At 33.8% G+C, this 27,739-nt stretch overlaps 14 protein-coding genes and 1 non-coding gene across 15 annotated transcripts; 7 read left to right on the plus strand and 8 right to left on the minus strand.

Annotated features, from left to right (window-relative positions):
- Nucleotides 1-809: 809 nt before the first annotated feature.
- Nucleotides 810-2,207, plus strand: NAEGRDRAFT_62406 (uncharacterized protein; the record flags this gene model as incomplete). The annotated part of the gene is made up of 1 exon (XM_002682266.1): nucleotides 810-2,207. The coding sequence occupies one exon, from the start codon at nucleotides 810-812 to the stop codon at nucleotides 2,205-2,207; it is 1,398 nt and encodes a 465-aa protein (XP_002682312.1).
- A 324-nt stretch (nucleotides 2,208-2,531) lies between these two features.
- Nucleotides 2,532-4,070, plus strand: NAEGRDRAFT_45771 (uncharacterized protein; the record flags this gene model as incomplete). The annotated part of the gene is made up of 1 exon (XM_002682267.1): nucleotides 2,532-4,070. The coding sequence occupies one exon, from the start codon at nucleotides 2,532-2,534 to the stop codon at nucleotides 4,068-4,070; it is 1,539 nt and encodes a 512-aa protein (XP_002682313.1).
- A 4-nt stretch (nucleotides 4,071-4,074) lies between these two features.
- NAEGRDRAFT_78071 (kinesin-14) lies at nucleotides 4,075-6,604 on the minus strand. Its single transcript, XM_002682483.1, has 2 exons — nucleotides 6,230-6,604; nucleotides 4,075-6,159 (listed from the first exon to the last, which is right to left on the minus strand). Exons 1-2 carry the CDS (start codon nucleotides 6,446-6,448, stop codon nucleotides 4,093-4,095), a joined length of 2,286 nt encoding a protein of 761 aa, XP_002682529.1. The 5' UTR covers nucleotides 6,449-6,604; the 3' UTR covers nucleotides 4,075-4,092.
- A 235-nt stretch (nucleotides 6,605-6,839) lies between these two features.
- On the minus strand, nucleotides 6,840-8,114 carry NAEGRDRAFT_1813 (uncharacterized protein; the record flags this gene model as incomplete). Its single annotated transcript, XM_002682484.1, has 1 exon — nucleotides 6,840-8,114. A coding segment is annotated over one exon (1,275 nt), but the record flags the coding sequence as incomplete, so codon positions are not given.
- Nucleotides 8,115-8,268: 154 nt separating this feature from the next.
- NAEGRDRAFT_t27 lies at nucleotides 8,269-8,341 on the plus strand. The gene has a single exon. It is a non-coding gene; the product is annotated as a tRNA-Asn (tRNA).
- Nucleotides 8,342-8,548: 207 nt separating this feature from the next.
- On the plus strand, nucleotides 8,549-9,505 carry NAEGRDRAFT_62410 (uncharacterized protein; the record flags this gene model as incomplete). Its single annotated transcript, XM_002682268.1, has 1 exon — nucleotides 8,549-9,505. The coding sequence occupies one exon, from the start codon at nucleotides 8,549-8,551 to the stop codon at nucleotides 9,503-9,505; it is 957 nt and encodes a 318-aa protein (XP_002682314.1).
- Nucleotides 9,506-10,309: 804 nt separating this feature from the next.
- NAEGRDRAFT_62411 (uncharacterized protein) lies at nucleotides 10,310-12,319 on the minus strand (the record flags this gene model as incomplete). Its single annotated transcript, XM_002682485.1, has 1 exon — nucleotides 10,310-12,319. One exon carries the CDS (start codon nucleotides 12,317-12,319, stop codon nucleotides 10,310-10,312), a length of 2,010 nt encoding a protein of 669 aa, XP_002682531.1.
- Nucleotides 12,320-13,501: 1,182 nt separating this feature from the next.
- Nucleotides 13,502-14,521, minus strand: NAEGRDRAFT_62412 (uncharacterized protein; the record flags this gene model as incomplete). Its single annotated transcript, XM_002682486.1, has 1 exon — nucleotides 13,502-14,521. One exon carries the CDS (start codon nucleotides 14,519-14,521, stop codon nucleotides 13,502-13,504), a length of 1,020 nt encoding a protein of 339 aa, XP_002682532.1.
- A 391-nt stretch (nucleotides 14,522-14,912) lies between these two features.
- Nucleotides 14,913-16,730, minus strand: NAEGRDRAFT_62413 (uncharacterized protein; the record flags this gene model as incomplete). The annotated part of the gene is made up of 1 exon (XM_002682487.1): nucleotides 14,913-16,730. One exon carries the CDS (start codon nucleotides 16,728-16,730, stop codon nucleotides 14,913-14,915), a length of 1,818 nt encoding a protein of 605 aa, XP_002682533.1.
- A 319-nt stretch (nucleotides 16,731-17,049) lies between these two features.
- NAEGRDRAFT_62414 (uncharacterized protein) lies at nucleotides 17,050-18,432 on the minus strand (the record flags this gene model as incomplete). Its single annotated transcript, XM_002682488.1, has 1 exon — nucleotides 17,050-18,432. One exon carries the CDS (start codon nucleotides 18,430-18,432, stop codon nucleotides 17,050-17,052), a length of 1,383 nt encoding a protein of 460 aa, XP_002682534.1.
- A 473-nt stretch (nucleotides 18,433-18,905) lies between these two features.
- On the plus strand, nucleotides 18,906-19,577 carry NAEGRDRAFT_45778 (uncharacterized protein; the record flags this gene model as incomplete). Its single annotated transcript, XM_002682269.1, has 1 exon — nucleotides 18,906-19,577. One exon carries the CDS (start codon nucleotides 18,906-18,908, stop codon nucleotides 19,575-19,577), a length of 672 nt encoding a protein of 223 aa, XP_002682315.1.
- Nucleotides 19,578-19,703: 126 nt separating this feature from the next.
- On the plus strand, nucleotides 19,704-24,056 carry NAEGRDRAFT_78072 (condensin subunit SMC1; the record flags this gene model as incomplete). The annotated part of the gene is made up of 3 exons (XM_002682270.1): nucleotides 19,704-19,848; nucleotides 19,898-23,356; nucleotides 23,386-24,056. The coding sequence occupies 3 exons, from the start codon at nucleotides 19,704-19,706 to the stop codon at nucleotides 23,466-23,468; spliced, it is 3,687 nt and encodes a 1,228-aa protein (XP_002682316.1). The 3' UTR covers nucleotides 23,469-24,056.
- Nucleotides 24,025-25,463, minus strand: NAEGRDRAFT_56743 (uncharacterized protein; the record flags this gene model as incomplete). Its single annotated transcript, XM_002682489.1, has 1 exon — nucleotides 24,025-25,463. One exon carries the CDS (start codon nucleotides 25,461-25,463, stop codon nucleotides 24,042-24,044), a length of 1,422 nt encoding a protein of 473 aa, XP_002682535.1. The 3' UTR covers nucleotides 24,025-24,041.
- Nucleotides 25,464-25,703: 240 nt separating this feature from the next.
- NAEGRDRAFT_62418 (uncharacterized protein) lies at nucleotides 25,704-26,115 on the plus strand (the record flags this gene model as incomplete). Its single annotated transcript, XM_002682271.1, has 2 exons — nucleotides 25,704-25,841; nucleotides 25,900-26,115. 2 exons carry the CDS (start codon nucleotides 25,704-25,706, stop codon nucleotides 26,113-26,115), a joined length of 354 nt encoding a protein of 117 aa, XP_002682317.1.
- A 115-nt stretch (nucleotides 26,116-26,230) lies between these two features.
- NAEGRDRAFT_45781 (uncharacterized protein) lies at nucleotides 26,231-27,316 on the minus strand (the record flags this gene model as incomplete). The annotated part of the gene is made up of 1 exon (XM_002682490.1): nucleotides 26,231-27,316. The coding sequence occupies one exon, from the start codon at nucleotides 27,314-27,316 to the stop codon at nucleotides 26,231-26,233; it is 1,086 nt and encodes a 361-aa protein (XP_002682536.1).
- Nucleotides 27,317-27,739: the final 423 nt, after the last annotated feature.

Genomic DNA, 27,739 nt, shown 5'->3' on the forward strand with positions numbered 1-27,739 from the left:
CATTAGGAAAGTCAAAGAGTCTGTTTGTTGGTTCGTTGTGGTTGACCTGCTTGACCTGCATCTTCATTCTTCTAGTTTCGTCCACGCATGTGTTTGCGAAAGTTCATCAACAATTCATGCTTCAAGCAGATAACAACACGACAACCACCTCCCAAAACACCAATAATCAAACTATCCTCCAATTAATTCCTCCTCCTGATGTTTCCCTCACAGATTACAACGTTACAGAATTTATTATTCTACTTTCTAATGTGACCAATAATCTAACATTGGCTCAAAACAAAATTGTTCTTACCAATTACACCAAAATCCATCCTTCAATCATTGTAACTTTGAGAAGCTTATTTATTCTTTTTAATATTTGGCTTTTAGTTTCGGCAGTCATGTTCAGAAATTATGAACCTGTCAAATCAAAGTTTTTCTTTGTAATTGTATTAATTAGTGTCAATATTATTGCTCATAGTCAGGGAGTTATTGAAAATCTTCCGATTATGAGGTTGTATTTTGAAAGTTATTGGAATAAGTTTATAAACGAAAGGAGACTAAACTCTATTGATGCTCAAACTTTTTACATGAATAATTTGGATTCGAAAGGATTTCCAACATGGATGAGAGGATATGCCTCTTTTGAAAACGGCTATTGTTTCTTCAATAGTTACGTTCTGGCCCCTTTGGTAGTTATGGGATTGGCATTATATTCGATTCAGATTCTTAAACTAATGTTACTACTCTTTCTGAAGGATAAAATTGAATCGGTCGAAAGATATTGGCAAGATTTCAAACAGAAACAATTAGAGAAACTCAAAAATATGAAAAAACAAGAAACGAATCAAACTGATCTGAAAACTCCAAAATCTATTGCAGATCAAGATCCAACAAATTCCACAAGTCAATCATCACTTAGACCTTCAATAACTACAAGTAATGAAATATCAATTACAGACGATACTCTCTCATCAATTGATGTGGATGGTTCAGATGATGAAGTTATTTCACTAGATGTATTATCTGAAAGAGGACGATTCCTAAACCTTTTAAAGATTATTATCAGATATAAGGTTATTGAAATATCATACATTATCTTTTGGGGAATTGTAACTTATATTGCATTGAGTGCGAGAATATTTCTCTCCCCTGCAGATACACTCATTGAACCAATTTTTAATTCTTCATGGAAATCATTAGAAACTTATTGCAATTATACGGCTAGAGTTGATAATAATTTATATACCTTGATAATTTCTGCTATATTATTCTTAATAGTTCCAATATTTCTCACAGTTGACTGTTTCGTTTCCCTTATAAAATATTTCAGACTAAGAAGGGAAAATAAGGAAAAGGGAATCAAGACTGAGAATTTCCTTGTGTATCACTTTTATGAAACAGATCCATTTGTATACAGATCAGAATCTTTACTTCGTTTCATATTTGACGTTATTGCTTTAATTATTTACTTGGTTCTTAGCTCAACGATCAATACTGATGGTACAGTGGGAGGAACAATTTCATCACTTGTAATTACAATTTTACTTCACTTTTTTGGAGGAACTTTCAGTAATCCTGGTGTGACCATTTACAAAACCTATCACAATTTCATTCGCATGAAGAAGAAGAGTAAGAATGCACTCATGCCCTCTCAACAAATTCAAAATCTTCAAGAGTTAATGTCCTCTCCAGTGAGTTCCTTCTCAATTGATTATGTCATTTCACGAAGAGTGGAAAGAGAATTTTTCCATGAATTTCTTAAAAAGGAATTCTCAGTGGAAAATTTACTTTTCGCTGAAGATTTACAAAAATTGAGAAATATTAATGAAAGACATGCAAGATCCAAAGTTTCCAAAGTCAAGGAAATGGTCAAACTATACCTTTCAGATAATAGTTCAGTTTTTGAAGTGAATATTCCATCAAAAATCATTCATGCAGAATTGAAAGATTTTAGAGAGCTCACTCAATTAATGAATCAACATGGAATTCAATTAAACAGCATTCCAAAAAGTATCAAGGAAAAGAGCTCAACAAGATATTTTCCTCAAATAGATTCCACCATTGAAGATCAAGTTCGAAAGCTCATTGAAAATTTGTCAAAATCTGACGTTTTCTCAACACTCAACATTGAAATTTACAAAAATTTGATGGATTCTTTCTATAGATTTAAACATTCTAGAAAGTGGATTGAATTTGTCAAGACAAATAAGGTTCAAATTTAATTGTGTTGGATTTTCCATGTTGTGTTGTAGGAAGTGTTGGAAAAAGAAATTGGATTTACAGAATTGTGTGCACAATAGAGTGCAAGAAAATTCATTTGTTATGAACTGTTGGCAGATGATATTTGAAATAAATTATTTGACTTTTGACTTGTAAATTGGCTAAAAGATTTTTATGAACCATGTCAACAGAAAAGTCATTCAAGTTGTCCACAAAAGCAACATCATTTCTGATAGTTGACTTTTCTTGATAAATCGTTCAAACATTTGACATGAAAAAGATTTCTAGACAATTTAAGATACACAAGAAAAAAACAAATTCAAAACATGAGTGATTTTCATGCAAGAAACTATCAGATAGTATTTGAAGAGGCAATAAAATGTGCCCAGTTTCGAATAGTTTTTCAAAGCTTTTTAGAAAGACATCATAATCAAGAATCTATTCTATTTATTAACAAGGTGATTGAATATACTGAAGAATATAAGAAAGTTGTTGGTCTTCCTTTCGAATACGAAACATTCTCGTTAATGTTGAGAGGAAACAATCATCAAGCTGACATTCGTATTTCTTCAGCATCATCAAATAGACGAAATACATTAAAACTTTCTAGAAGAAGCTTGCAGAATTTACACGACAAGATGAATTCTATTGTCGAAACCTTTCTTAGAAATGATGGAGAAAGTGAACTAAACATTGGTCCACTTCAAAAGTCATCTATAGAACTCTGGCAACAAACAAGTCAAAAATTAAGTAGGGAAGAACAAGATGATGCATGTAGTGAAGGTTCGTCAGGCTCTAGCTCTTCAAATTCTTCATCACTCAGCTATTCGAAACCAAGTTTAGAAAGTCTAATTGAGGAATTTCATCCTGGGTATTTATTAGGATCTATTTCATTGTTAATTTTGGTAGATTTGAGTTTGGGACACTTTATCAAGTTTTCCCGATCGGAAGAATTATTGCACTTCCTTAACAAGATGGGAATGAGCTATACGAGAAAGATTGGAATTGACATTTCGAAAGGATACAAGGTAGATTTGAGATTTAAACCCAATGATTTAAAGACACCTGTTATAACGGATGAGCATATTTATTTTGGATTGACATTAGCTCAGGATACACCCGACTGGAAGATTGTTCATGAGAAGAAGAATTTGACCGTTAGTACTTCTAGAACATCGTACGTGTTTAATTCCAAGCAAATGAAAGGATTTAAACTTTGTAAATTATCAATTGATCTGCCGTATAGTTTGGAAGATGTTTGGGGAATGTGGACCCATCAGAAGAATCATCTCTATTTCGAACCAATGTTTTGTAATAATTTGAATTATCTGAATTATATTGAACCGAATGAGAGCTTTCATGGAACAACTTGTCCCTATGCTGTAAAGATTATGACCACGGCTTTTGATACCAAGATTCCACTCCTAAAGAAGAGATATGTGGAGACAGTTACAACATGTGTAAAAGATAGTGCAATCGATCTTTACATGTTTGTTTTACATACAGCTGATCTTCCTAGTGGAGTTGCAACAATGCCGTCCAATTCTTTAGCAATTGAAGGATTGTGTTATTATATAATGATGAGAGTGAATGAGAAGACGACGAGATTTTTGAATATAATGTACTCTGATTTTCAATTACCTTTGCAAAATATGACCATTGGGCAAGTATTTAAACAGAGAGGTAAAACCATGTTGAATGGATTGAATTCAATATTACACAAATTGACTGATGGAAGGAAGAATCCTGTTGATACCTTAGAAAATGAAGATACAGCTGAAGCTCAACGTTGTGTTGATGATAACATGAAATCTTTCCCAGATAGATCTTGGTATATGGAATGGAAGGGGTTGCAAAAGAAATAAATCATTTTTGAAATTAGATTTATTACTTTGATGCTGTCACATTCTTCTCAGCTTTACCGATTTCGACCTTTCTGGCTCTTTGGGCAAAACCAAGAGAACACAGAGTTTCTGGACAACTCTCTGAAGTTGGACTTACATTTACAAACATCAAAATCTTAGAGTTACCTCCCAAAGAGTCTTGTAAAAGTGAGGTGAGTTTTGAATTTCTAAATGGAATGTGACTCTTCTTAGTTGCCAAGGCAGAAATAACTTCTCCGAGAGAACTCAAACTAGAGTTAATACTTTGAGCTTCTTTCAGTCTGTCACCCTTAACATCGGTTCTCTTTAATCTTTCGCTACCTGCCAAATCGATCAAGTGAAGCTTGCCTGATACCTTTTGGTTTGTGTACGTATTGATACCTTCAGTAAAAACACTGACAATACAGTGAGATCTAGAACTGTGTGCGTTGATGTTATTGTTTCCGACTGCTCTATTATCGTAGCCTTGTGAAAGGACTCTCCTCACATCATCTGATGAGCTCACCTTATACTTGGTCAGGCCTGGAATGGCTACCTTATTACTCAACATGATATCAAGTTTGGTCTTTTCCTTGCTTAATAAATCAAAGAGTGTTTCATTATAAATTTCCATAACAGCAACTTCAACCTCGTAATTATATTCGCCTTTTCTTTCCTTAACCATTGCGAAAAGCTCGTCTAGAGTTCTATAATTTACACCACGGTTGGATGGTGATCCTTCCATAGTATAGGTCTTACCAGAACCTGTTTGACCGTAAGCAAAAATACATACATTATAACCGTCCAGAATAGATGTTGCCAGTGGTTTGACATCTTCGAAAACTTGTTCTTGTGTTGAGTTGATTCCAAAAACGTTATCAAACTCAAACTTTTGAATCTTTTTACCCTCCTTATCAGAAACTTTGATTTCTCTCTCATCTACAGTATCAATACAAGTTTCTGGATTTTGACCGTCCTGCTCTGGAATTATTGGTCTAATTCTTAAGTTGACTCTAATATTTCCCTTCAGGTCTTGTAACTGGTTGTATAAAACTCTTCTTTCCTTAACTTCCTTCTTGTACTGGTCTTCCAGATCTTTATAACCATCTAAAAGTTTCTTCATAGCCTTAGAAGAAATGAGTTGAACAGCATTCAGGAATTCTTTTTGCATATCTTGAGCTTCCTTCTTAAGGAACCCATTTTCGAACTTGATTGCTTGAACTTGTTTCTTCATTCTAATTACCTTGGTACTCATGTGTTTAATTGATCCGTCTTTCTGTTCCTTCAGTCTTTGAGAAAGATCCCTAACATCAGTATTGTATTTTTGTTTGACATCTGTCAGAGATTTGTCAAGAGTAACAACTTGCCCTTCGAGTTGAGTATTCTTTTGCTTCAACTTTTCAATGGTTTTTTGCATATCAGTTGTTGCTGTTGAGTTGGAAGAAGACTTTTCAGCTGCTTGTTTGATCTTCGTTTCGTATTCCTTTTCCATTTCCTTTTGCTTCTTTTCAAAATCAGCTTGTTGCTTCTGCATCAATTGTTGAACTTCTTGGTTTGAAAGACCAGGCGAGCCTCTTGGTGTTGTTCTTGGAGTGGTCGATTTCTCTTCACCTCCCTTAGATGCCTCTGTCTTGGTTTTTAAGAGTTCTTCCTTGAGTTTTTTGATTTCTTCCATTTGCTTTTGTTTTATCATTTGATCTTCCATTTGTTTTTGCAATGCTTCTTGGAGATCCTTCTTCTTCTTTTCATAGGCCTCTTCAGTAACAAACTTACCACCAGCAGGCATGGCAGTTGTAATGGTTTGATTTGTGGCTACTGGTTGAGGTGAATTTGATGAACTAGGTTGAGTTTTAGTGACCATTGGACTGGGTTTCTTTTCTGGAACAATGTCATCATCGGATTCAATTTCTTCATCTTCATCAGACATTAATTCATCCCAATCTACAGTTCCTAAGCCCAATTGGCTGGCTATTTCTTTTCTTTTTTGGAGTTGAGGATCAACAGTTTTAGTGTTTGTCTTTTTTGGATCGAATGTGACAGGCTTATTGAATGTTTTTTCTCTTCTTCTCGGGCTTTCCTCAACCATATCTTGCTAAACATTTAAAAATTAAATCCAAGAATAATCATTAGATACATTCTAAGGAAGATACTATAACACATACCACTCTTCTTACATAATTAGCAGGAAATAACCCTACTTCTCCATTAGCTTTTTCTCCAATCCACCAATCACTCTTGTGTGTTTCAATCACTTTAATTTTTTCATATTGTGATAGAGTGAGATGTTGTTTATCCGATGGAAAGAATGGATAGAGGACCTCAACAATGAACATTGCTGGACGTCCCGACATGGTCGTATTGCTCGTCTCCGTTGTACTCATATTATAATACTATCCCTTATTCAAAAATGTTGTTGCTTTGATACTATATTGTTGTTCTTGTTGTTGTAATTATATATGTAGGTGGAAATATCTCCTCAAATACAGCAATGATGACGTCGACGACTTTTTTCTTGGAACGTCGTAACGTACAATTTGATTTCTTTTTTTTTGGTGGTTTAAGGCGCATTCAAGGCGCAGTTGATGCTCTGAAAATCTGTTACATAATTTTGGAGGGAAAAAAGACTTTCCATGATTTCCTTTCAAGAAAGTGTCTTTCGAATGCTTTATGTTTCTCTAATGTTTTTGAAATGGTTTTGTAATGGCTTTCAAACTACAATTGATTGATGTGAGTTGATTTAATGAGAAATTGTAATTACATGTAAATTCAGAAGAGTGGAGCAACCTTAGAATTCCATTCATCATTCCATCGGTGGGATTGGAAGTTTTGTTTGAGATGGTTTCTCATGGATTTCAATTTGGAGGAGCCCTCTGGTGAGATGAGTAATTCTTCCAAGTACTTGGTAAGGTTAGTACTACTGTCAAAGATGTAGCCATTCTCGTCATGTTTGACCAACTCTGGTAATGTCAGATATTTAATAGCACATACTGGAAGACCACTGCCAAACATGTCGACGACCTTCATTGGAAGATCCAATCCAGAGCTAGAATAGTGGAGACAAACACCAACATCGCTAGATGCCAACAGTTTGGAATAATCAGCATAGGACAGGAAGTAAGTTTGAACTCTACAATATTTGAGATTGAGGGAGGCAATCTTTTTGAGATAATACTCCTTTTGAGGCCCTTTACCAGTAATGATAAATTCCAAATAAATAGAAGGTGAAATACTTTCCAATTTCTTTTCAAGTTCCATAATTGAGGAAAGGAGAATGCTAAAATCCTCATCTTCAGTCCAACTGGTAGAACTGACAACAAGCTTGAAATTTCTTGAAGTATCAATAGAAAGAACATCCTTGAAAAGTGTATTTCTCTCAGAGTCAGAAAGATTGGAACCAAACATTTCTGGTGGTCTGTCATACATTACAGTAACTTTGGATTCACTAATACCCAATCTTTGACACAAATCCTTTTTCAAATGCTCAGAAACACACAAGTGATGGGTGGCACAATTCTTAACAAAATTAAATTCTAAAAATGTAGCAAAATTAATCAAATGTTTGTTCTTTCTTGTGAGTGCCAAAATTGAAAATCCATAATTGTGCCAATCAATAATGTATTCATCCAATTTAATAAGATGTAACTTTTGTAATATCCAAAATAAGAATAAATTTGGGATAGCAGGAGGATTTTGAGTCAACAAAACCTTCTTACATGAAGAATTTCCAAATGGATTCCTATTAATAATATAACATAATTGAATAGTCATGATTAAAAATTGCAATAAAACCTTCACTGGTGCAAAAAGTAAAAACATGGTAAAGTGCAACCTCATCAAATAATTAACCCAATTCCACCACTTTGATGCCAATGGATTAATTTTAATATTCTTTTGTTTCATGACTTGATCGTGAGGATCGGAATCGTATAATCCAACAAAATCCACATGATGATTTTCTGGGTTCATCCTAGCAAGAGATAGTGAATGGTATTGCATACGAGGACTGTGTCCCATATCACCTAGAACAAACACAACAAAATGCTTTTTATCGCCAGCATAAACCTGTTTTTTCATTTTTTTTAAATTTTTTAATGTTTTTAAGTGGTAAACCACACCGAAGAAAGGTACCTCTAATCTGGCGCCTTACTATTTAGTAAATGCACGGTGAAACATATAGCTACTCTTATTATCGTCAATGTGATCCCCCTTAGCTCAGTCGGTAGAGCGTCAGACTGTTAATCTGCAGGTCGGTGGTTCGAGCCCACCAGGGGGAGTCTACTTTTGGTTTTGTAATCATCCATCCAAATTGCTTGTGTTGAAAATAACGGATTTAGTATGCTTTTGGATAATAAACTATTAAATATTCAATCAAATAACCGTACAACATAGGAAAATCTACACTGAAGAGGCTTACTCCCTTAAGATTTAATTCCAATTAAATTTTTTAAATTTTAATTAAAATCAAAAAAAAGCAAAACAACATGCCGCCAAAGAGAAAGAGCAAGAGTGATGGAAAGGAGGAAACCAAAAAGACTAAAACATCATCATCAGCTTCTTCTTCCGTAACACAACAAGCTGTTGAATCATGGAAGAAGAAATCGTTAGAAGAATTTAAGATAATTCTGAAGGCTAATGATAATCGATCGGATGGTGCTGATGATGAATGGAAAATATATTATGAGACTAGAAAGAAGGCACAAACATTTCATAAGAAAATATTGGAGAATGATGAAAATTTGGGAATGGAAGAACTCATCATGGAAGAGATGAGAAAAGTTGTTCAAGCTAATACTAAGCTAACCGAGAAGGAAGAGTCTAAAGTTTTGAGCCAATTCCTCATTACACAGTTGGAGGCTTGTTTTGAGGATTCTGATTTGGATGATTTGAGAAGTTGTACTATTGGTGTCACTGCCTACTCTGATCATTCATATTCGAGTATTGAATTTGAATTTGAGTATCATTTCAGAGTTAGAGGTTATGGTATTGAATTCTTTAGATCATTCAAATATGCCACACATGACAAACCATCAACTAAAGCAAAGAAGACAGTTTGGTATTCTAATGGAGCTCCTTCTGAGTATGAGGAAGATAGAAAATTCAAATTAACACTTGGACAGCTTTTGAACATTAAGGAATTATTATTTAGTGAGACAATTTGTGAAAAACTTACAAATTATGAATTTGTGCAACTTACTTTGGAATCAATTGCACAATTTGGTGAAACAGGTCATGTGAAAGATGATGATTGGATAGGATATCATAATAGAATGTTGTGTGGATGTCCAACTAAGGAGGATCGTGACTATGTCCATCCAACTTTTGAGAAACCAAAACGTGGCCGTAGACAAAGAGATTATGGCGAAGACAATTCTGATAGTGACAGAGACTCTAATGAAGATGATGATGACTCTGATAATAGAGGTTGTGCACAACAATAACTTTCTATTTTAACATTGTATTGATTTTGCTGATCATTCCAGTATTTGAAAAGAATTATATTCAAATATAACTACTGTTGCCATGTTTTATTATTATGTATTAATCAAATAAATAGGTCATTTCTAATTTTGTTGGCTTAATTCGCTTTATTAGTGAGGAACATTCAATGTTGGAATTAGAAGGAACAACGGAATACAATTTGTGAAACTTCCAACAATTCCTTAATCTTCAGCAAATTTAGCAACATCAATATAGTTGGAAACAAACAGTGAATACAAATTCTTGCCAAGAATGTCATAAAAAACACTTTGTCTAAATCAAGATACGTACCTCTATTCTCGGTTCTATTTCAACTGTGGCCATTTCTTGTAAGTGCACTAATAAGAGAATTGATTTTTGATTGTTAACCATATCCTCAAGCAATTTTTTAGCAGTACAATTATCCCACCAACTTGCTAGTGTTTCTCCAGGTGTAGCATTTTGAGACTTTGTTTTGAAAAACAGGTTTGGTGAAATTGACTTTATACCTTGTCGTATTTTTTCATTCTTGTTACAAACGAAAATACCAGTAAGGCCATTTTTGTTTTTGTTTAAACAAATGACATCTGGATGACAATATCTCGAAGGATAATAGTACAGTCCATGAATTAAATGAGATAAGGTTTGTTCACCAACACAATGGAAGTACAAAAGATCTCCCAATAAGCACTCCACAACATGTTTGTATCGTTCCAGTAAGGGAATCGCCCATTTTGATTGTCTATATTTACGTAAAAAATCATAGCAGGTCATTGATGGATTTTCTAATGACAATCTAATTCACAAACAGGTCTTGCAATACCTGAGCCAGTAAGCATAGAAGAAATTGTAAGGTCACATTTGATTAGTTTTCCTGCAAAAATAGGGTAATCATGTTTTACTAGGGCTTCAAGTAAAAATGCAGCATCTATCGTGTCCTTTGAGGTTTTTGTTGTGAATCCTTCACTGACTAGCGAGGAAAGTGTTTGGGTAAAAGTTCTCCAAGCTAGTTTGAAAGCATTTTCAACATTTTCTAAAATTAATGAAGGATTGGCAATTATCATTCCAATAACTCTTCTTCTTGTTGGAAACATGGCAAATAATTTGACTTTGAGTAGGTTTTTGGAGACTTTTTGCTTTTTTAAAATCTCTCTGATATTGTAAAAAGGTTCTAGCATTTGGAGAGCTTGATCAAATGATACAAGATCAAGGCCAATAGAGTATTTCATGTTTCTTTCCGTGAGTTTGCAAACAGAGGATTGAATAATGTCTACAACATCCGAAGTAAAAAAAGTTCCACAATACATATCTGATATAGTTAGATTCTTCTCAATCATTTCAATTTGTAAACTACTAATCTCTGAAGCAATAGCTGTTAATAAATCTCTTGGTGTTCCTTGTGCAGATAACATGACTGTTGAACTTTTTGAAAAAATGGATGCTTCATCAACAGCAATTACAAAAGGTATATCATGCGATAATTCTAATTTCGTATAAAGATCAACAATAAGATTTACAGTAATCTTCCTTAATGAGTTAATCGGGAGGTATTGCCATCCTTGTTCTATCATGTCTTTGAAAATAGATGTTGCCATATTGGTATTACCATTCCATTGTATATATGAAATTAATTGTAATGGGGTTTCAAAATAATCCAACAGAGTTTGATTTTCCAAACATGCCTGTGAAACAAGTAATCTAGCAATAAAGTTACATTCGATTAATTGTCTAACAGATGCATATAATTCAATATTAGACAATTTTTCACAATGCATAAATAGTGCTAATGATGCGTAATCTATTCCTCTTCCATTTAATACGCTAGCATCCAAAGAAGAAGTGCATGTGATAAATAGTCCTGGATTAACTCCTAATCTTCTTGCAATTAGCGCTGTTTTACCCAAACCTGATGGTCCAATAATCACAACTGTAGATCCTGAGTTAATATTTTGATTAAGTGTTTCTCTTTCCTCTGTTGAAAACAAATCCACTTGAAACTTTGGAAGAAATGGTAAAATATCTTTAGCTAATTGGTTTTTAGAGTCAACTGGTACAATGACATTACCACGTACTAAGTCACTGTTATCATGTTCATTAAATATTTTTTTAAATTGGACGAACTTAATTTCTTTCAGAGTTCCTAAAGTGTTTAAGTCAGTACCCTTTAAAAATTTTAACTTTTGCATGTCAACTTCTTTGGGAGGTGTAAAGAAGTCTAAGGCATCATCCATAAGCAAATCTAATTGGTTTTTAAAGCTTATTTTCTTGGTATATGTCTCTCCTTGTTGTTCAGCACCTGCAACCACACATTTAGCAAAATTTAAATACCACTGTTGTTTGGATTGATCAAGATTAAGATTTCGAGCTTCAATATCGATACAACCATTCAAAATGTTGTCTGCTTTAATCATCGTCAATCTTTCATCTGCACTATAAGATAAAAACTCAGTAAAATATTTGTTTGGAAATAGTTGAAACGAGACTGAATAATTAATTGATAACAAATTTTCAATACAAGCCGAAATGGAATCTTCCTCTTCTAAAAGAAAAGGATAATTAGAACGAATATACTCTTTTCTTTCTTCCCTTTTCAATTTGGCGACATATAAGAATGCTGAGGGAAAAAAAGATGTGGCAAACCATTGTTCTGCCTTAGTGAGCGGTAGATTAGCACCATGTTCCGAAATAATAAGAGAAAAAAATTGATTTTTTTTCCACTTTGAAACTCCACCACGCTTATGAACTAAAGTTGCACCGCACATGCATGCACCCTGATCAGCTGAGGATTGAAACATTTTTTATTTTCTAAAAATAATACAAATAAGGTGTACCCTTAATGGTGTATCGTGGTATTATTCTCTGTTGGGATCTCAGGTATTTCAATATTCTTAAAAAAAAACTTTAAAAGAGACCACAAACTCTGTGCAAGATTTTGGGCTTGCTTTATTTGTCTCCAAACTTTGACAGACTCACCAGGATCAACGACACATTCTACCACAGACAACAAATAGACAAGGATAGACGGGCTAATAGTATTTATATTCCAAATGAAATTCTTCACCTCTTTTCCACGTATGCATAATTGCAAAACATCAATGTGGAGAAAGTGGAATTGGAAAGACAACAATGTTACACAAAGCCTTAGAAGAATTCTAGATCCCCGTCCTTACTTGCTAATAACACTCACAAACACAACAACAGAGGAGTCCCTAGGAAAGACACTAAATCTTCAATTTAATGATAATGATCTTATTTCATGGAATATCATTGAGGATACAATTCTTGAATTCCTTAATAACATACCTTCCTCTGAGAAATACTGTCCTATAATTATCATAGACAATGCAAACAGAAATCCTGTTATAACCAACAACTTTGTCAATTTGGTAAGAGAAAAGTTAAGAATTATAAGTTTACTAATTGTGTCCTCTGATGGAACTTTTGAGGAATTTGGGGATTCAGCAGGAGGGAGATTATCATATATGGAGCTTTTTGATCCTTCCTATGAATTTGAAGTTCAATACTTGAACATGCTAAACATAACAAATCAAACGGAAATCAACAAGATAATCGAATTGTTAGGATCCAAGCCTCTCTATTTGGAGTATGTTGAACGAGTAATCATGCCAGATGGATCAGTAGATTTTGAACTATTGGAGAGGAGAATATTTTCTCTTGTTGTGATGGCACTGGCAAAGCTACCTACTGAGGTCCAAAAACAAATTGATATTCTGTCAAGAGTATTATTAGAAAGACCGTTCACGCCACATTATGTGAATGATTCAGTACCTGAAGAGGCTAAAAGAATGATATTTAGCTCCAATATACTCAGAAAGAAAAATTCTCTTATGATCAAAGAGTAGCATTTCAGAATAAGGTTGTTATGAAATATTTCCAAAAAAAATTCCAAAAATAAATCAGACGAAACTGTAATTACAAAATCAAATATTAATTGTGGAAATTGTAAGATCTATTAATTATTTCATTTCACTTAAATGTTTTGTTCCTTCATCACCAATAGAGTTGTTGTTAATATCAAGTTTGGTTAATTGTTTCAATTCACTAATGTATTTAGCTCCTTCATCACCAAATTCATTGCCACCAACATTAAGATAGATTAGTTGTTTTAAATCACGTAAATATTTTGCTCCTTCCTCTCCAATGTCATTGTCATTAATATAAAGATCAACTAATTGTTTCAATTCTCCAATATATTTTGATCCTTCATCACCAATACGATTATCACTAATATTAAGAAAGGTTAATTGTTTCAATTCACTTAAATATTGTGCTCCTTCAGCACCAATGTCATTTTGATTAATAATAAGAGTGGTCAATTGTTTCAATTTGCCAATATTTTCAAGTCCTTCATCTTGAATCTTATTATGGGAAATATTAAGAAGAGTTAATTGCTTCAATTCACCTAAATGTTTTCCTCCTTCAGCGCCAATATCATTGTGAGAAATATCAAGAATGGTCAATTGTTTAATTTTGCTTACGTATGCAAGTCCTTCATTACCAAGCCAATTAACGGAAATACCAAGATTGGTCAATTGTTTCAATTCACTTAAATATTTTGCTCCTTCAACACCAATACTATTTTCAGCAATGAATAGAGTGGTCAATTGGTTCAATTCACTTATATATTTAGATCCTTTAGCACCAATATGATTGCCATAAATATTAAGAGTGGTTAATTGTTTCAATTCACTTAGGTATTTAGCTCCAATATGAAAAATATTATGACTACGAATATCAAGATTGGTCAATTGTTTCAATTCACTAATATATCTAACTCCCTCACCACGAATTTGACTGCCATATATATGAAGACTTTTTAATTGTTTCAATCCACTTAGATGATGAACTTCTTCTTCTTCTTCAATTCTAATAACAAGTTTAGTTAGTGATTTCATCAAGATTAATTTTTTAAAAGTATCATCACTCGTGGCACTAACTTTAAGAGTTGCAATATTCTGTAAAAATTGGCCACCCATTTCAACACCAAATTTACAATTCGAAACAAGATTATTACATGTTGATAAAATAACATTGTACCACTGTTTGGATACCAATGCACAATGCAAGACAATAAAATTAAAATCATCAAAGAAGGAAATAATTTCATATATAATGTCATTGTGAAATTTATAGTCTTGCGATGAGTTCATCATCAACAAGTCCTTTGAAAGTTGTGATTTACATGTTGCGAGTTTTTCCATTTTTTTTAATGATAAAGCGACCAACAAATTTATTTTCAGGTCAACTCGACATTCAAGTATGATAAAAGGTAAATTACTTCACAAATGAAAACATCATGGACAAAGTTCTAGTTAAATTATCATTAACACGAACAAGGGACATTAGATATTTGAAAACAATTTGTATCTATTTATTGGAAGAGTTTACTAAGGCTCTCCTTGAGAAGCTTGTTAGTTTTCTCCACTTTTTATCATAGCCACCACATACGACCATCAAGTGCTCGCTCCAACTTCCAAATTCGTACACACTTTCTTCATCAGTGGATGGTAGGCAACTTCTTGGATATTGAACTACATCCATGCATAGAATTCTATCTCCCACAGAGGATTGAGAAATTGGTTTGAAAGATATTGGATCCCAAAATCTAACAACTCCATCAAAACCACTGGAAATTATTGATCTACCGCATGATGGCTCATACATGATAGTATTCATCAGTTTACCACTTGCTGGTATAGAGTAAACTGGATCTTGTTTAAATTGTTCAGGATTGGAATCTGTTTGTTTGGCAGCAATGGTTTGACTAATATTTCTTAAATCCCAAACGTTAATCAAACCATCCACACCACCAGTAACCAAATTAATACCATTGTATGGATTGAATGAGCAATTGAGTACCTCCTTGACATGGTGAACAAGGTTGGCCACCAACAAGCCAGTTCTTAAATCCCATAATTTGACAATACCATTCATATCAGTTGTACACAATAATCCTCCATCAGGATGATGGTCTACACCATAAACTGGAGAATAGTGACCTTCCTGTGAATAGAGTAATTCGTTTCTCGATAAATCCCACATACACCAAGTTTGGTCAGAACTTGTACTGATGAATTGTTGGCCACTTGGATGAATGGACAATCTATTGATTACTGATGTATGTGCATTTCCAGCAGTGACAATTTCTCTCGAATTGATATCCTCATTGTTTTCTGATGTTCCATTAAATATTTGTACAGGTTTGTCAGTATCCTCAGCTTCCAAATTCCAAAGCTTAATAGTTCTGTCAGCAGAAGAACTCAACACATACTCATTTCTCACTTGTAGACATGTAATTCTCTCGTCATGAGCATTTGAGAAACTTCTCAATTGAGTACAGGAGAAGGATTCGTCTTCATTCATAACTTCTGGTTTTGTTGATACTTCCTCACTCTCGTCAATCATATTGTCTTCTTCCTTGAAACATGGATTGGCAACCTGCCAAACTTTCATGTCACCTGACCATCCTGATGAAATACATTTTCCAAAATCGTGTCCCAGAAATTTGATTTGTGAAATCGGCCTAGAATCACCAGTAATCGAAGAAACCAGTGATAAATTTTGTTGTAAATTCTTTACAAATCTATTCTTTCTCTCCACTAAATGTGCTGCAAGACCTTGTTTAATAGTTGGTTCTCCCAATTTATCCTTCTTTACAATTTCTACATATTCTCTAATGCTCTCCAATCTTTGATGTGATGATTGCAGAGAGTGCATTGCAATTTGTTCACGAACCTCTGCCAAATGTGGATTTGTACTTTGGAAAGTAAAATATTGTTTTGATAAATCCTCTTCTTCTTCTTCTTCCTCTACTGTTGCTTCCTCTTCATCATCTTGCATTTGCTCCACTAAATCTTGTCTTCCACTTTGTATTAATTCCTTCCTAAAATCAGCCATAATAACTGATTGTTCCGAGACTGATCTCGTCGATGCTGATGATGCTGATGATGGTTGTTCTACATCTTCCGATTCTCTAAGCTTTTGAATGGCTATCATTCTCTTCAGACGTTCTCTTCTCTCGGACGAACCTTCTCCAAACAAGGTCATTGGCTCTCCCATCTCTCTCAACTTTAACCTCACATCTAAATCGATGGTGGGTATTTTGAATTGTGTATTAAAATTTGGTGAGAGGAGGATGAGTTGAATTTTTTGTTCATCTGGAAGGTGAGAAGCGTCAGACAACATTTTTTTTCTTTTAATTTTTCTAATATTTATTTCCTCATTGAACCAGTTGACATTATTATTTGTGAATCTTGTTGTGTAAGATGGTTGCAAAGTACAATTATTTTAGAGATTTCCATTGCTATATTTTCAGATTTACATTTACTTCTCTTTTCAAAGTGTTGCTTGTTATTTCATTCGATCATCGTAATAATAGTCTTCAATGTAGGAAAAGACCTATTTGCACTTTCCATCCTTTAATTGATTGAGAAATCCAACTAATTTCAGATATAGCTCTAGAGAAACTCTTCCAATTCTTTTTAAGGCATTATTTGATCTCCTATTACTTATTAGCAGTGACAGCACCAGTCAAGGCAATCATTGGATAGATACCAAGTACTGCAATAACAATGACCAATACACCAATAATAGCTACGGTGGCAGGATTGAGGATTTTCAACAAGGTCTGAAGTCTTTGGGTATACTCTTTCAAAACCATTTGAGAAACATACTTCAAACCATCCTGAATGATAACATGTTTTCCACTCATAAAACAAGCTTGAAGATAGGCTATTTCATAAGGTGAAAATATATGCTTTTGCTTTAACATGTAAGCTAAAACTTCATCTGCACCAGCTCCATATTTTGCCAAGCTGGCCATACTTTCCACCATGTGTTGAAGAATTGGGTTGGAACTGATGTTTGAGCAGACAATTAAGAGCTTGGAAGTGATTTGTTCCTTATCGAGTAATGATAATGTATGCAAGAGCGTGGCCTTATCTTGTAAGAATGTTAAATTTCCAATAGGGGTGTGCATTCGAATGTATTGCCATTTCAAGAATGATTTGAAAGGTAAATACTCTGATGATATTGTTGAAGGAATAATATAAATAAGAGCCAACCAATGGTATTGAATAGATCTTACGAGATAATTTGTAAATTGTAAAAAGGATGGGACTGTAAGACCCATACTTTCAAAAATACCAATATTCTGTGGTAAAATCTTGGTCAATAACATTGTAATACCCAATAGACCAATTACTGTCATTATTGCAGGATAAATTAAAGCTCCAGTAATGGCTTTCTGGACCTTAATTTCCCTAGCAAATCTCTGTGCACAGTATAAGAGAATAGAGTCGAAATTTGAAAGGGCCTTTGCAAGAACTAGAGAATTATAATACCAACTGGGCAGATACATTTGTACTTTTGACAGTGTTGCAATAAATGTCTTGTAGTCAGTGCCACCAAGTGCACTCTTTGGAATTTTAACTTGAGCAAGGAAGGGCAATAAATCTGAATCCAATTTTGAACTTCTCAACATGATATCGAAAATACTGACACTATTCACTGAGGGAGGAATTGAATTTACCAGAAATAGAATATTATTAAATGCTTGGAGTGAATCTGTAGAAAGTGAGCTGTTGCCTTGAAAGCTCCTGATCAGTTTGTTCAACAAACCTGGATGAGAAGTTGGATCGGATTTTGATTTATCTGACGACATCTTTTTCTTTCCAGCAGTAATAGGCTTTGCTTCTGTCTTTCCTGCTGTTTGTGAATGTTCAATCCATTGTTGTTTCTCGAAAATTGCAATATTTTCCTCTGCAATTACATATTGATCATGATCCGAAACAAATCCTTGCACACCTTTCAATAATAAATTATTATTCAATAAATATTGTAATATTAATTTTAGGCTTTTTGTTTTTTGCTTGTTATTTTCGTTCATTGTTTGTCCACTTGTTTGTCCATGTTGTTTATTGTCATCATCACATTGAATTGTTGTTGTATTGTTTTTCGGAAATAAATGGTCTGCAATTCTATCCATTCGGGAAATGTGTTGTGGTGACAACATTTTTAATTCATTTTTAATTACTTAATTTTAATAATTAATTAATATTATTTTTATATTTCTAATGTACCAGAAAGTCTATTTTGAAATAGACCCACATGAGTTTGTATCTAAAGTAATTCATTTATTTTGCAAGTTGACTTGTTCATTACCTTCCTTCTATGTGAAATCTCTAAACAATTCAGACAGATAACACTTCAAGAACCAAAGAGTAGCCAATCTCAAATTAGCAATAATTAGCTTGCATTCCATTTTTAGATGAATTACAAAAAAGAACCTACTTTTAATTTCGTTAAATCCATCTCAGTTCACTCTGATCAATAATCTCCATTACACAAAAACAAAACAAAATGAACAACAAACTCACTCTATTCACTTTCATACTTTTGCTCGTTATTCTCTTCTTGATAAACTTATCTGAACAATCCATATATTTACCAGGTGGTAAAGCAATTGAAACAGACAAGACAAAGATCAAAGAATTGATGGAATTCATGACTGTTAAATTGATGGAAACTCCATATCAAGCAAAGATTCATGAAATTATTAAGGTTGAAAGACAAATTGTAAATGGTGTAAATTATTATATCACAATGCACGTTATTTCGAATGAAAAGATTAAACAATTGGTTGAAGCTAAGGTATTTGAACCAATGCATCACGTCCATGCTTTTGAATTGGTTTCTATTGACAAGAAGGATTCTATCAAGTCCATATCAAACCAAGCATTAGAATCAATTCCAGGAGGAAGAAATAAGGAAACCGACTACTTGAAGATTACTGAATTGGTTAACTTTTTACAACAAAAACTCATTGAATCTGAAAATCAATCTGTTATTAGAAAGGTTATTTCCATTGAAAAGCAAGTCGTTGCTGGTATTAATTATTTCCTTGATGTGCATTTGGAATTTGCTGATGGAAAGGTCAAATTAATGCAAGCAACAATTCATGAACCACCAATCTTTGCTGGAAGTTCTTCATTGCACTTGAAATCACTCATTGAAATTAATGGCAAAGAATAAATAATAATATTTTGTTTTATTAGTAATGAAAAGTCGTTTGAAGCAATAACAAAACAATCAATTCGAGAGGCTACTAAATTTATTGTCTTCCCGCCAAAATTTTAATTCAAATTCAACAGAAAAAAAATGGCGAACGAAGACTATGTGTTAAACTTTTCGATTCCTTTAAAACCTGAGGACTTGGAAATAGAGTCAGAGACCTTTTTCTATGTTTCTGATGATATGGATGTGAATTCATTCTCTACGACAGAAATTCACAGTTTAATTGATGGTACGTTTTATATTTTAATCGGAATGTGTGATGATCATTGTTTTATTAGATATTGAAAACAAAATTTCGGATAAACCCTACTCTATCACAGATGGAAGCGTCTTTACAGCAATCTACAGTTGCATTAAACATTTTTCTGCTCTTGATGATACTTGTAAACAACGTCTATTGGACAGTTTAGTCACAAATCTAAGCAGTCTGTTAACTAGCATAACGAATCTGTTCATCAGATCATCAGCCGAAAGATCATATGGAGCAGATGATTTTGACAAAGTTGTTGCTATTCACAAGAATGCTTTGAAAATGTTCGTCTTCTGTGTTTTCTGGGGAATTTATAAATTCGAAAAGGAGGAAATGGAATCCAATAGTGAAGCAGAAAAGAAGAAGAAGAAATCCAAATCTAAAAAGAGAAGGAAAAGCGTTTTGGAAATGGATGATTGGAAAGAAAGAATACTGAAACTCTTGATTTCTGTCCTAGGACATAAATTAGACAAGTTGTGGAATAAGGAAGACAAAATAGAGGACTCTTTTGTTTTGTTATTCTTCAGAGTTGCCTTCTCCTTTATGGAAAATCCAGAAAACCTAAAATCAGAAACTCTCAAACCAAAGATTATTGAGCTTATCATTGCTGCCCTTCATGCACCATCAGGAAATATGCAAACAGTTATTTCTTCGATACTATCCATGATAATGTCGAACGCCAGTTGCTTATCATGTATTATTGAAATGATAGAACACATTTGTGCTCCTTCATCTGATTCTGAGAATAGTGTTGGAAAGCTTTTTGTTAGCGAGTTATTCAGAGAGATAAGCAGATTAGAACAATCTGTCATGAAGTCAGATTCTGCAGGTACAAAAAACCTTGCTCAATTCATATCAGACTTGGGCGAAAGAGTTCCACTATCGATTCTTGTAAATATGAGCGTAGTGATATCCCATTTGGATGCAGAATGCTATCATATCAGAAATGCTGTTCTGCAAGCAATCACACACGTAATTTGTAAAATACTCAAGTCAACTTCAGAAGAAAATAACAGTAGAAATACCACAACAGAAAACATTACCAAGAAAACTCGTGATTCTCTGATTGATATTCTTGAAGAGAGAATGTACGACGTAAATGCATACACACGTAGTAAGGTTCTTGCTTGTTGGGGAATGTTGTGCGAGGAAAAGGCTCTGCCTGTGAGAAAAATACCTCAAGTTTTGGAAATGGTGTCTGGAAGATTATATGATAAGAGTGCTTTCGTCAGAAAGGCTGCAGTGCATTTCTTATCAACCATTCTGTCTAACAATCCTTATGGAAGTGTTCTGAAATTATCTATATTGGAAGAGAAATTGGCAGCTGCTAAAAAAACATATGATGATATTCCACAGTACTCTGAACCTGAGCTTGAACTTCTTCCAGAAGCAGAAAAAACTGATCTCAAGACAAAACAAGACAGGGCAAAAAGATATTGCATTTTGTTCAGAGAAGCAATTTCTTTTGTTAACAATTTGCATTCAACCTTTGAATCTGCCTATCAACTCTTAAATTCTAAAACCAGCTCTGATGTTTGTGAATGTATCAGCTTTATAGAGAAGTCTTTCATGTTTAAACTTGATATCTCCACTCCTGCCCTTAAGAAAATATTTAAGCTTATCTGGTCTCCTGAACAGACTGTCAAAGATGCTGTATTGGAATCAATTCAAAATATCTTTATGAACCCTGAAAATTTGAAATCGACTGATGAGTGTATTGAAGTTGCACAACGATTTGCAGAGTTAGCTTTAGAGTGCAACCAATCTGAGCTTTCCTCTCTGGAAACTATTGTGAACTTGATTGTTTACAATAATAAGTTTTCAAAAAATCTGTTCTTGGCATTGTTCGAATTGACCGGGAAAAAACAACCAGAAAATCATGTAGTTGGAGCCCTTATTATAATTAATATGGTTGCTACAGCTAGACCAGAACCAATAAGAAAAAAGATTAAACTGTTAGTTACCGAGGTTATGGAAGAACGAGCTAAAGCTAGCTTCCTCATTGCAGTATATTCATGCCAAATTCTGCAAAGACTTGCTAAGGACGACTCTAGCGAAGCTTTTCAAGATGAAAAAAAGAAGAAGAGTAGCTCAAACGAGAATGATGACTGTCTGAAATATGTTGGTGGTAATCCAAGATACAGACTACCAGATAATCACAGTGTTTTCAAACTTTTGCTTGACCTCATCATTGGAGATCCTAATTCACCACCGGAGCTATCCAAACTTTCTGAATGGATGACCATTACTGAATCTGCTTTGAATGCTATATTTTGCCTTGCAGAAGATCCAATACAGTTGACAACCCACATTATTAAGGAGGTTTCATTGAAAACTAATTTATCAGACCCAAACCAATCACGATCTGAGACGCTCACTGTTTCTCCTATTGAACTTACAAAGCTATTTTTTATTTTAGGACATTCTGCTCTAAAAGAATTAGTGCTGATTGAAGACCAATTCAAACAAGCCAAGAAATATAAACATAGAATGGCCCTAGAGAAGGAACAAGCAGCTGCAGAAAAGAAGGAAAAACCAAAGAAAGGATCTAAAAAGAAGAGGGATAGACAAGAACTTGAGGAGGAGAATGATAATGATACAACCGTTCTGGAAAGAGAATTAGGCTTAGATCCATCAAGTCTTGACGATCATGAACTTGAAGAAACATTTGAAAAGAAGGAACGAAATATCATTACTGAGTCATCTTTATATGGGTCCTACTTGCCTTTGATTTTATCTATTTGCCATGATAGTGCCAATTTGTACAGATATTCTCCATTGAGAAAAACAGCCATTCTTGCCCTTTGTAAATATATGTGTATCAGTCAAACAGTATGCGAGGATAACATCAGATTACTTTTTACAATCCTCATAAGAAAACCAGAAATGAGATCTAAACAATCCATAGAAGGTTATACCACCATTAGAAATAACATTATTGTAACAATAGGCGATCTTGCGTGTAGATACCCTAATGTTGTTGAAAGATATATTCATCACTTGTATAGTTGTCTCAGAGATTCGGATAGTAGAATCAGAAAGAACACCTTGTTGGTTCTTTCTCACTTGGTTCTTAACGATATGGTAAAAGTCAAGTCAAATATTTTCGAAATTGTCAGATGTATTGAAGACACTTCTGAAGAAATTTCGCAACTATCAAAATCTTTCTTTACAGAGCTAGCTAAGAAGGCATCCGGTAGCAACAATCCAATTTATAACTTGTTACCAACCATTTTAAGTAATTTATCAAGAAGGGATGCTGGTGTAGGCCCTGTTGCATTCCAAAACATTATGAAATTCCTCATTTCATTTGTAACAAAGGTGCAACATAATGAAAAGTTAGTTCGCAAACTTTGCCAAAGATTTGACCTTGTACGTTCTTCTTCAACAACCAAAGCCACAGATGAAGTTTTTGAGAAGAAGGAAGAGGATCACCACACAGATGAAACCAATATGGATGTGCAGCCAAATGAAGATCTAACAAAGAGTGACTTTGATCCAGAAATTATTCAACAGTGGAGAAATCTTGCTTACTGTTTGACCCAACTCACAATGAACGACAAGTGTATTCAAATATTGATTTCAGAAGATTGTGTTAAATCCTATAAGAAGTCTTTGATAGATTTTGAGGTTTATGAATATCTTACTTCAATAACTGCCAAATTTAAGAAAACTGCCACCTCAAAAATTGGAAAGAAAGCCAGTGATGGAAATATGAATCAAGAACTTAAGGATCAGATTGAGGAATGGGAAAAGCAAACAAGACTTACTCACCTCAAACTATGTGAAGAAAATGATATTGAATCGAAATTACTCACCAAAGAAGAGGAGGAAGAGGAAGGAAAGAAAAAACCAAGAAAAGCAAACAGTAAGGTAAAATCCAAACAAAAGGGCAGAAAGGCAATCGAAGAAGAAGAGGAGGAAGACATGTCAGAAGAAGAGGATGATGATGGAATTGACGAGCTATTGGACGATGATGATGAAGAGCTTGATTTACTGGACGAAGAGGATGATGAGCCAGCTAGTAAATCTAAATCCAAACAATCCTCTCAAAGCTCCTCCAAAGTGGTTGAAGATGAAGAAATGCCTGAAGAAGAGCAAGAAGAAGAAGAAGAGGAGCAAGTCATTCAAACAAGAACTAGATCAAGAAGAATTAAAAATAAATAGTTCTTTTACTTTTTCTTATCAGATTTCTTTTCCTTCTTTTCAGATTTCTTGTCAGATTTCTTTTCTTCAGACTTCTTTTCAGATTTCTTTTCTTCCTTCTTTTTATCGTCCTTCTTTTCAGATTTCTTTTCTGATTTCTTTTCTTCCTTCTTTTCGTCTTTTTTATGTTCTGATTTCTTTTCTTCCTTCTTTTCAGATTTCTTTTCGAGCTTATCAGACTTCTTCTCTTCCTTCTTTTCTACTTTCTTTTCATCCTTCTTCTCGTGTTTCTTTTCAGATTTCTTTTCTTCAGATTTCTTTTCAGATTTTTTCTCTACCTTTTCTTCTTTCTTTTCGGATTTCTTTTCTTCCTTTTTATGTTCAGATTTCTTGTCTTCTTTCTTTTTATCGTCCTTCTTTTCAGATTTCTTTTCTTCCTTCTTTCTATCGTCCTTCTTTTCAGATTTCTTTTCATGCTTATCAGACTTCTTTTCTTCCTTCTTTTCAGATTTCTTTTCAGATTTCTTTTCACTCTTCTTATGTGATTTAGATACGTCTACAGACTTGTCAGACCAACCATCAGGTTTGAAAATGTTTTGAGAAATTTTAACAGAGAATTCTTCTCTTTCTTGGATTCTAGATTTCTTTTCTTCGAGTTTTTTTTGTTTTTCCTTCAAGGCATCATATTTTGGCATATCAAGCTTTTGTTCAATTCTATAGAATCCATCAATTGTTGAATTTCTCAGTCTATGGTCGTCGCTATCCTTAGTTGTAAATAATGGAGCAATAGATCCCTTAACACTATCTTCCCTAGAGAAAGCAAGTCCAGTATTTGAATCCAGCATATATTCATCTTGTTCTCCAAGAGATGAAATTCCTTCCAATTTCTTCTTAACTTCATCAACAGAAAATCCTTTTGGTATTTCAATAACATAAATTTTGCTATTTTGTACATCTTCATATGTTATCTTTGGATCTTGTGGAGCATAGGTCATATTTGTTGGTAAAGTGAAGGTAAATTCAGAGTCTTCAATCATTGGCTCTTCAACAACAGGTTCAGGCTTTTCATCATCAGACATGTGTGTATCTTCTTGGACTTCATTGTCACTTTCATTATCAGATTCTTTTTTCTTTGTTTCTTCTTCATCATCGGATTTGGAACTCTTTTTAGACTTTTTCTTCTTTGGTTCTTCATCTTCATTATCACTATCGGAAGACTTCTTTTTATCCTTCTTCTTTTCCTTCTTTTCCTTCTTTTCTTTCTTTTCCTTTTTCTCCTTTTTCTCCTTCTTTTCCTTCTTCTCCTTCTTATCCTTCTTTTTCTTTTCGGATTTCTTTGGAGATTCCTCTTTGGTTTCTTCCTCTGATTCCTCTATTGTTGTTGTTTTTGTTGTTGTTTCCTCTGCAGAGTCATCGTCGAGAAGTACTTGATGTTTTCTTTTGCTCATTTTTTTTGAACTTCATTTAAAATTTTTATTGCCAAGTTATTTCGATATTAATTATTCATGTTGTTATCAACTTGAGCGTTTTGAACGAGATTTTGAAAGGAAAACCCAACATAAGAATCGATATTATTAATCTATGAGTAATGCTTGCTGGTAAAAACAAGTTTTTATTAAATTTTCTTCATCCATTTAATGTAAAATTTGTGAAGGAAGAATAAGAAAAAAATAGAGCAAGTTTAAACCATGCCAATCCTTGGTATTCCACCTCCTAGAATCACTAGGGCCACCCAAAAGTATCACGTCAAGTTTGGATTTGAAATCTTCTCCAATTTATTACACATGATGAGAACAGCTCACAGATTCGGAGAGCCACAAAAGACTGTATGTTTTTTAAAATCTTCCGATAATGTTATCAACCATATATTATCATGATTATTAGCAAATAATTAAACAAATTAAACAACAAGTCAGATTACATAAATATGAAAAGAATAGAGAAAAAATCAATGATTTAATTTATGATTTGAGAAATGCCATGTCTGATTTGGATTTCAAATTGGAATGTAAGATGGGAGGTTCTGTTCCAGTGCCACAAAATCAAAATGCTATGAATATTAGTACTCTCAAAAAGAGAGTACCCAAAAAGACAAAATAGATTTTCACATTGGAACTATGTTTGTAGAAAATTGATTGGATTTTAGTTTTGAGGAGAGTGAAAGTTGAATAGATTTTGAAAATTATTTAATTGATAAATAATTGAAATTTAATATTTATCTTCTATATTGATTTTGAGGAAATTGTTGTTGAGGTGGAGGTTGTTGGTAGTTTTGTTGGAAGTTCTGTTGTTGATTAGGGAAATTGTTTGGTTGTTGCATAAATGATTGATTAGCTCCAAAGGTCATTCCTTGTTGTGGAAACATTGGCTGGTGGAATGAATTAAACATTGGCTGGTGCATGCCCATTTGCATATTTTGCATGTTTTGCATTGCTTGTAAGTGTTGTTGTCTCATATTATTTTGCATATTCATCATGTTGTGGTGCATAGATGCAAACGGATCGTTGAAGAATGGATCATTTCCGAATGGATTAGAGAATGGATCAGTGTTAAATGTTGGTCCTGAAGAGAATGGATTTTGCATTGGAGCAAATCCACCACCAAATCCAGAACTTGAACTAACGGTAGTAGTTGATGTTCCATTTCCATTTGAAGTTACAGTCTTTGAGCTTGTCATTGTTACAGGAATGTCACCAGAAGATCCAAGATTGACTGTTTTTGAGCTGGTACTTGTTGAAATTACTCTACCATCAGTTCCCAATACTTTCTTTGTAGTGGTCTTGGTTTGAGTTTGTGGTTGACCTGATTTGGCGTCGTTAATGATTGTCTTAGTGGATCTAACATATCTATTTCCACTTTCGTCCTCTCCTTCACTATCTTCATGTTCTATTTCCTCCTCAACGAGAAATGAATTTGGATTTCTCATCATTATATTTCCTTGCTGTTGTTGTTGTTGATAATTTCTCATTTCGTGATGGGGTGTTTTATGTACAAAATCTTGTTGGTCTTCCATGACTTCTTCTCCATCTGATAATTCTTCAAATTGTAAATTTGTATTACCATTAGATGAGGAGGCTCCTTCGTTTAGTCCGTGAACGTTTGTTCTGTTATGGTGATGATCATCTTGCTCTATAATTGTAAAATTACTGCCATGTTGTTGTTGTTGTTGTTGTTGTATGGTTGGTTGTTGTTGTTGTTGATCGGAGGAGGAGTAATAGTAGGCTTCCTGTGGCTGATGATCGGAAACATCTTGAAAGGCTTCCTGCACAGTTTTCATCTTTTTGTTTCCTCTTCCATCCATTTTCTTATTCGTTAAATTATTCGTTTTTTTTGTTGTCTATTTTTAATCCTAAAATTGTTGAAACCAATCTTGGAGTAAGGTCCACCACATTTGAAAACTTTCTGTGAATACGAACAATCATGTGCTGGTTTGTGAGATTCATAGCATCATACTAATTGGTAATGGCATGGTATATCCTAGTAATGGAATTTATATATTTAAGGAATTATTGCCTAGCCATCTTTGAAAGATATTGATCACTGCAGAGGACCAATTTTTAATTGCAACAAAACTGTAAATTGAGAAAGGCAATACTAGTTGCATTATCAAAGATTGTCATTGACTCATGATGATGAGAATCTCTTCTCGTACGATTCATTAATTGTGCAGAGCTCTAAATGTTTGATGGTGGTCATATCTCGTTTTGAATCAAAACACTTACCA

The sequence above is a fragment of the Naegleria gruberi genome (genome assembly GCF_000004985.1).
Source record: "Naegleria gruberi genomic scaffold NAEGRscaffold_3, whole genome shotgun sequence".
Taxonomy (NCBI): Eukaryota; Heterolobosea; class Eutetramitea; order Acrasida; family Naegleriidae; genus Naegleria; species Naegleria gruberi.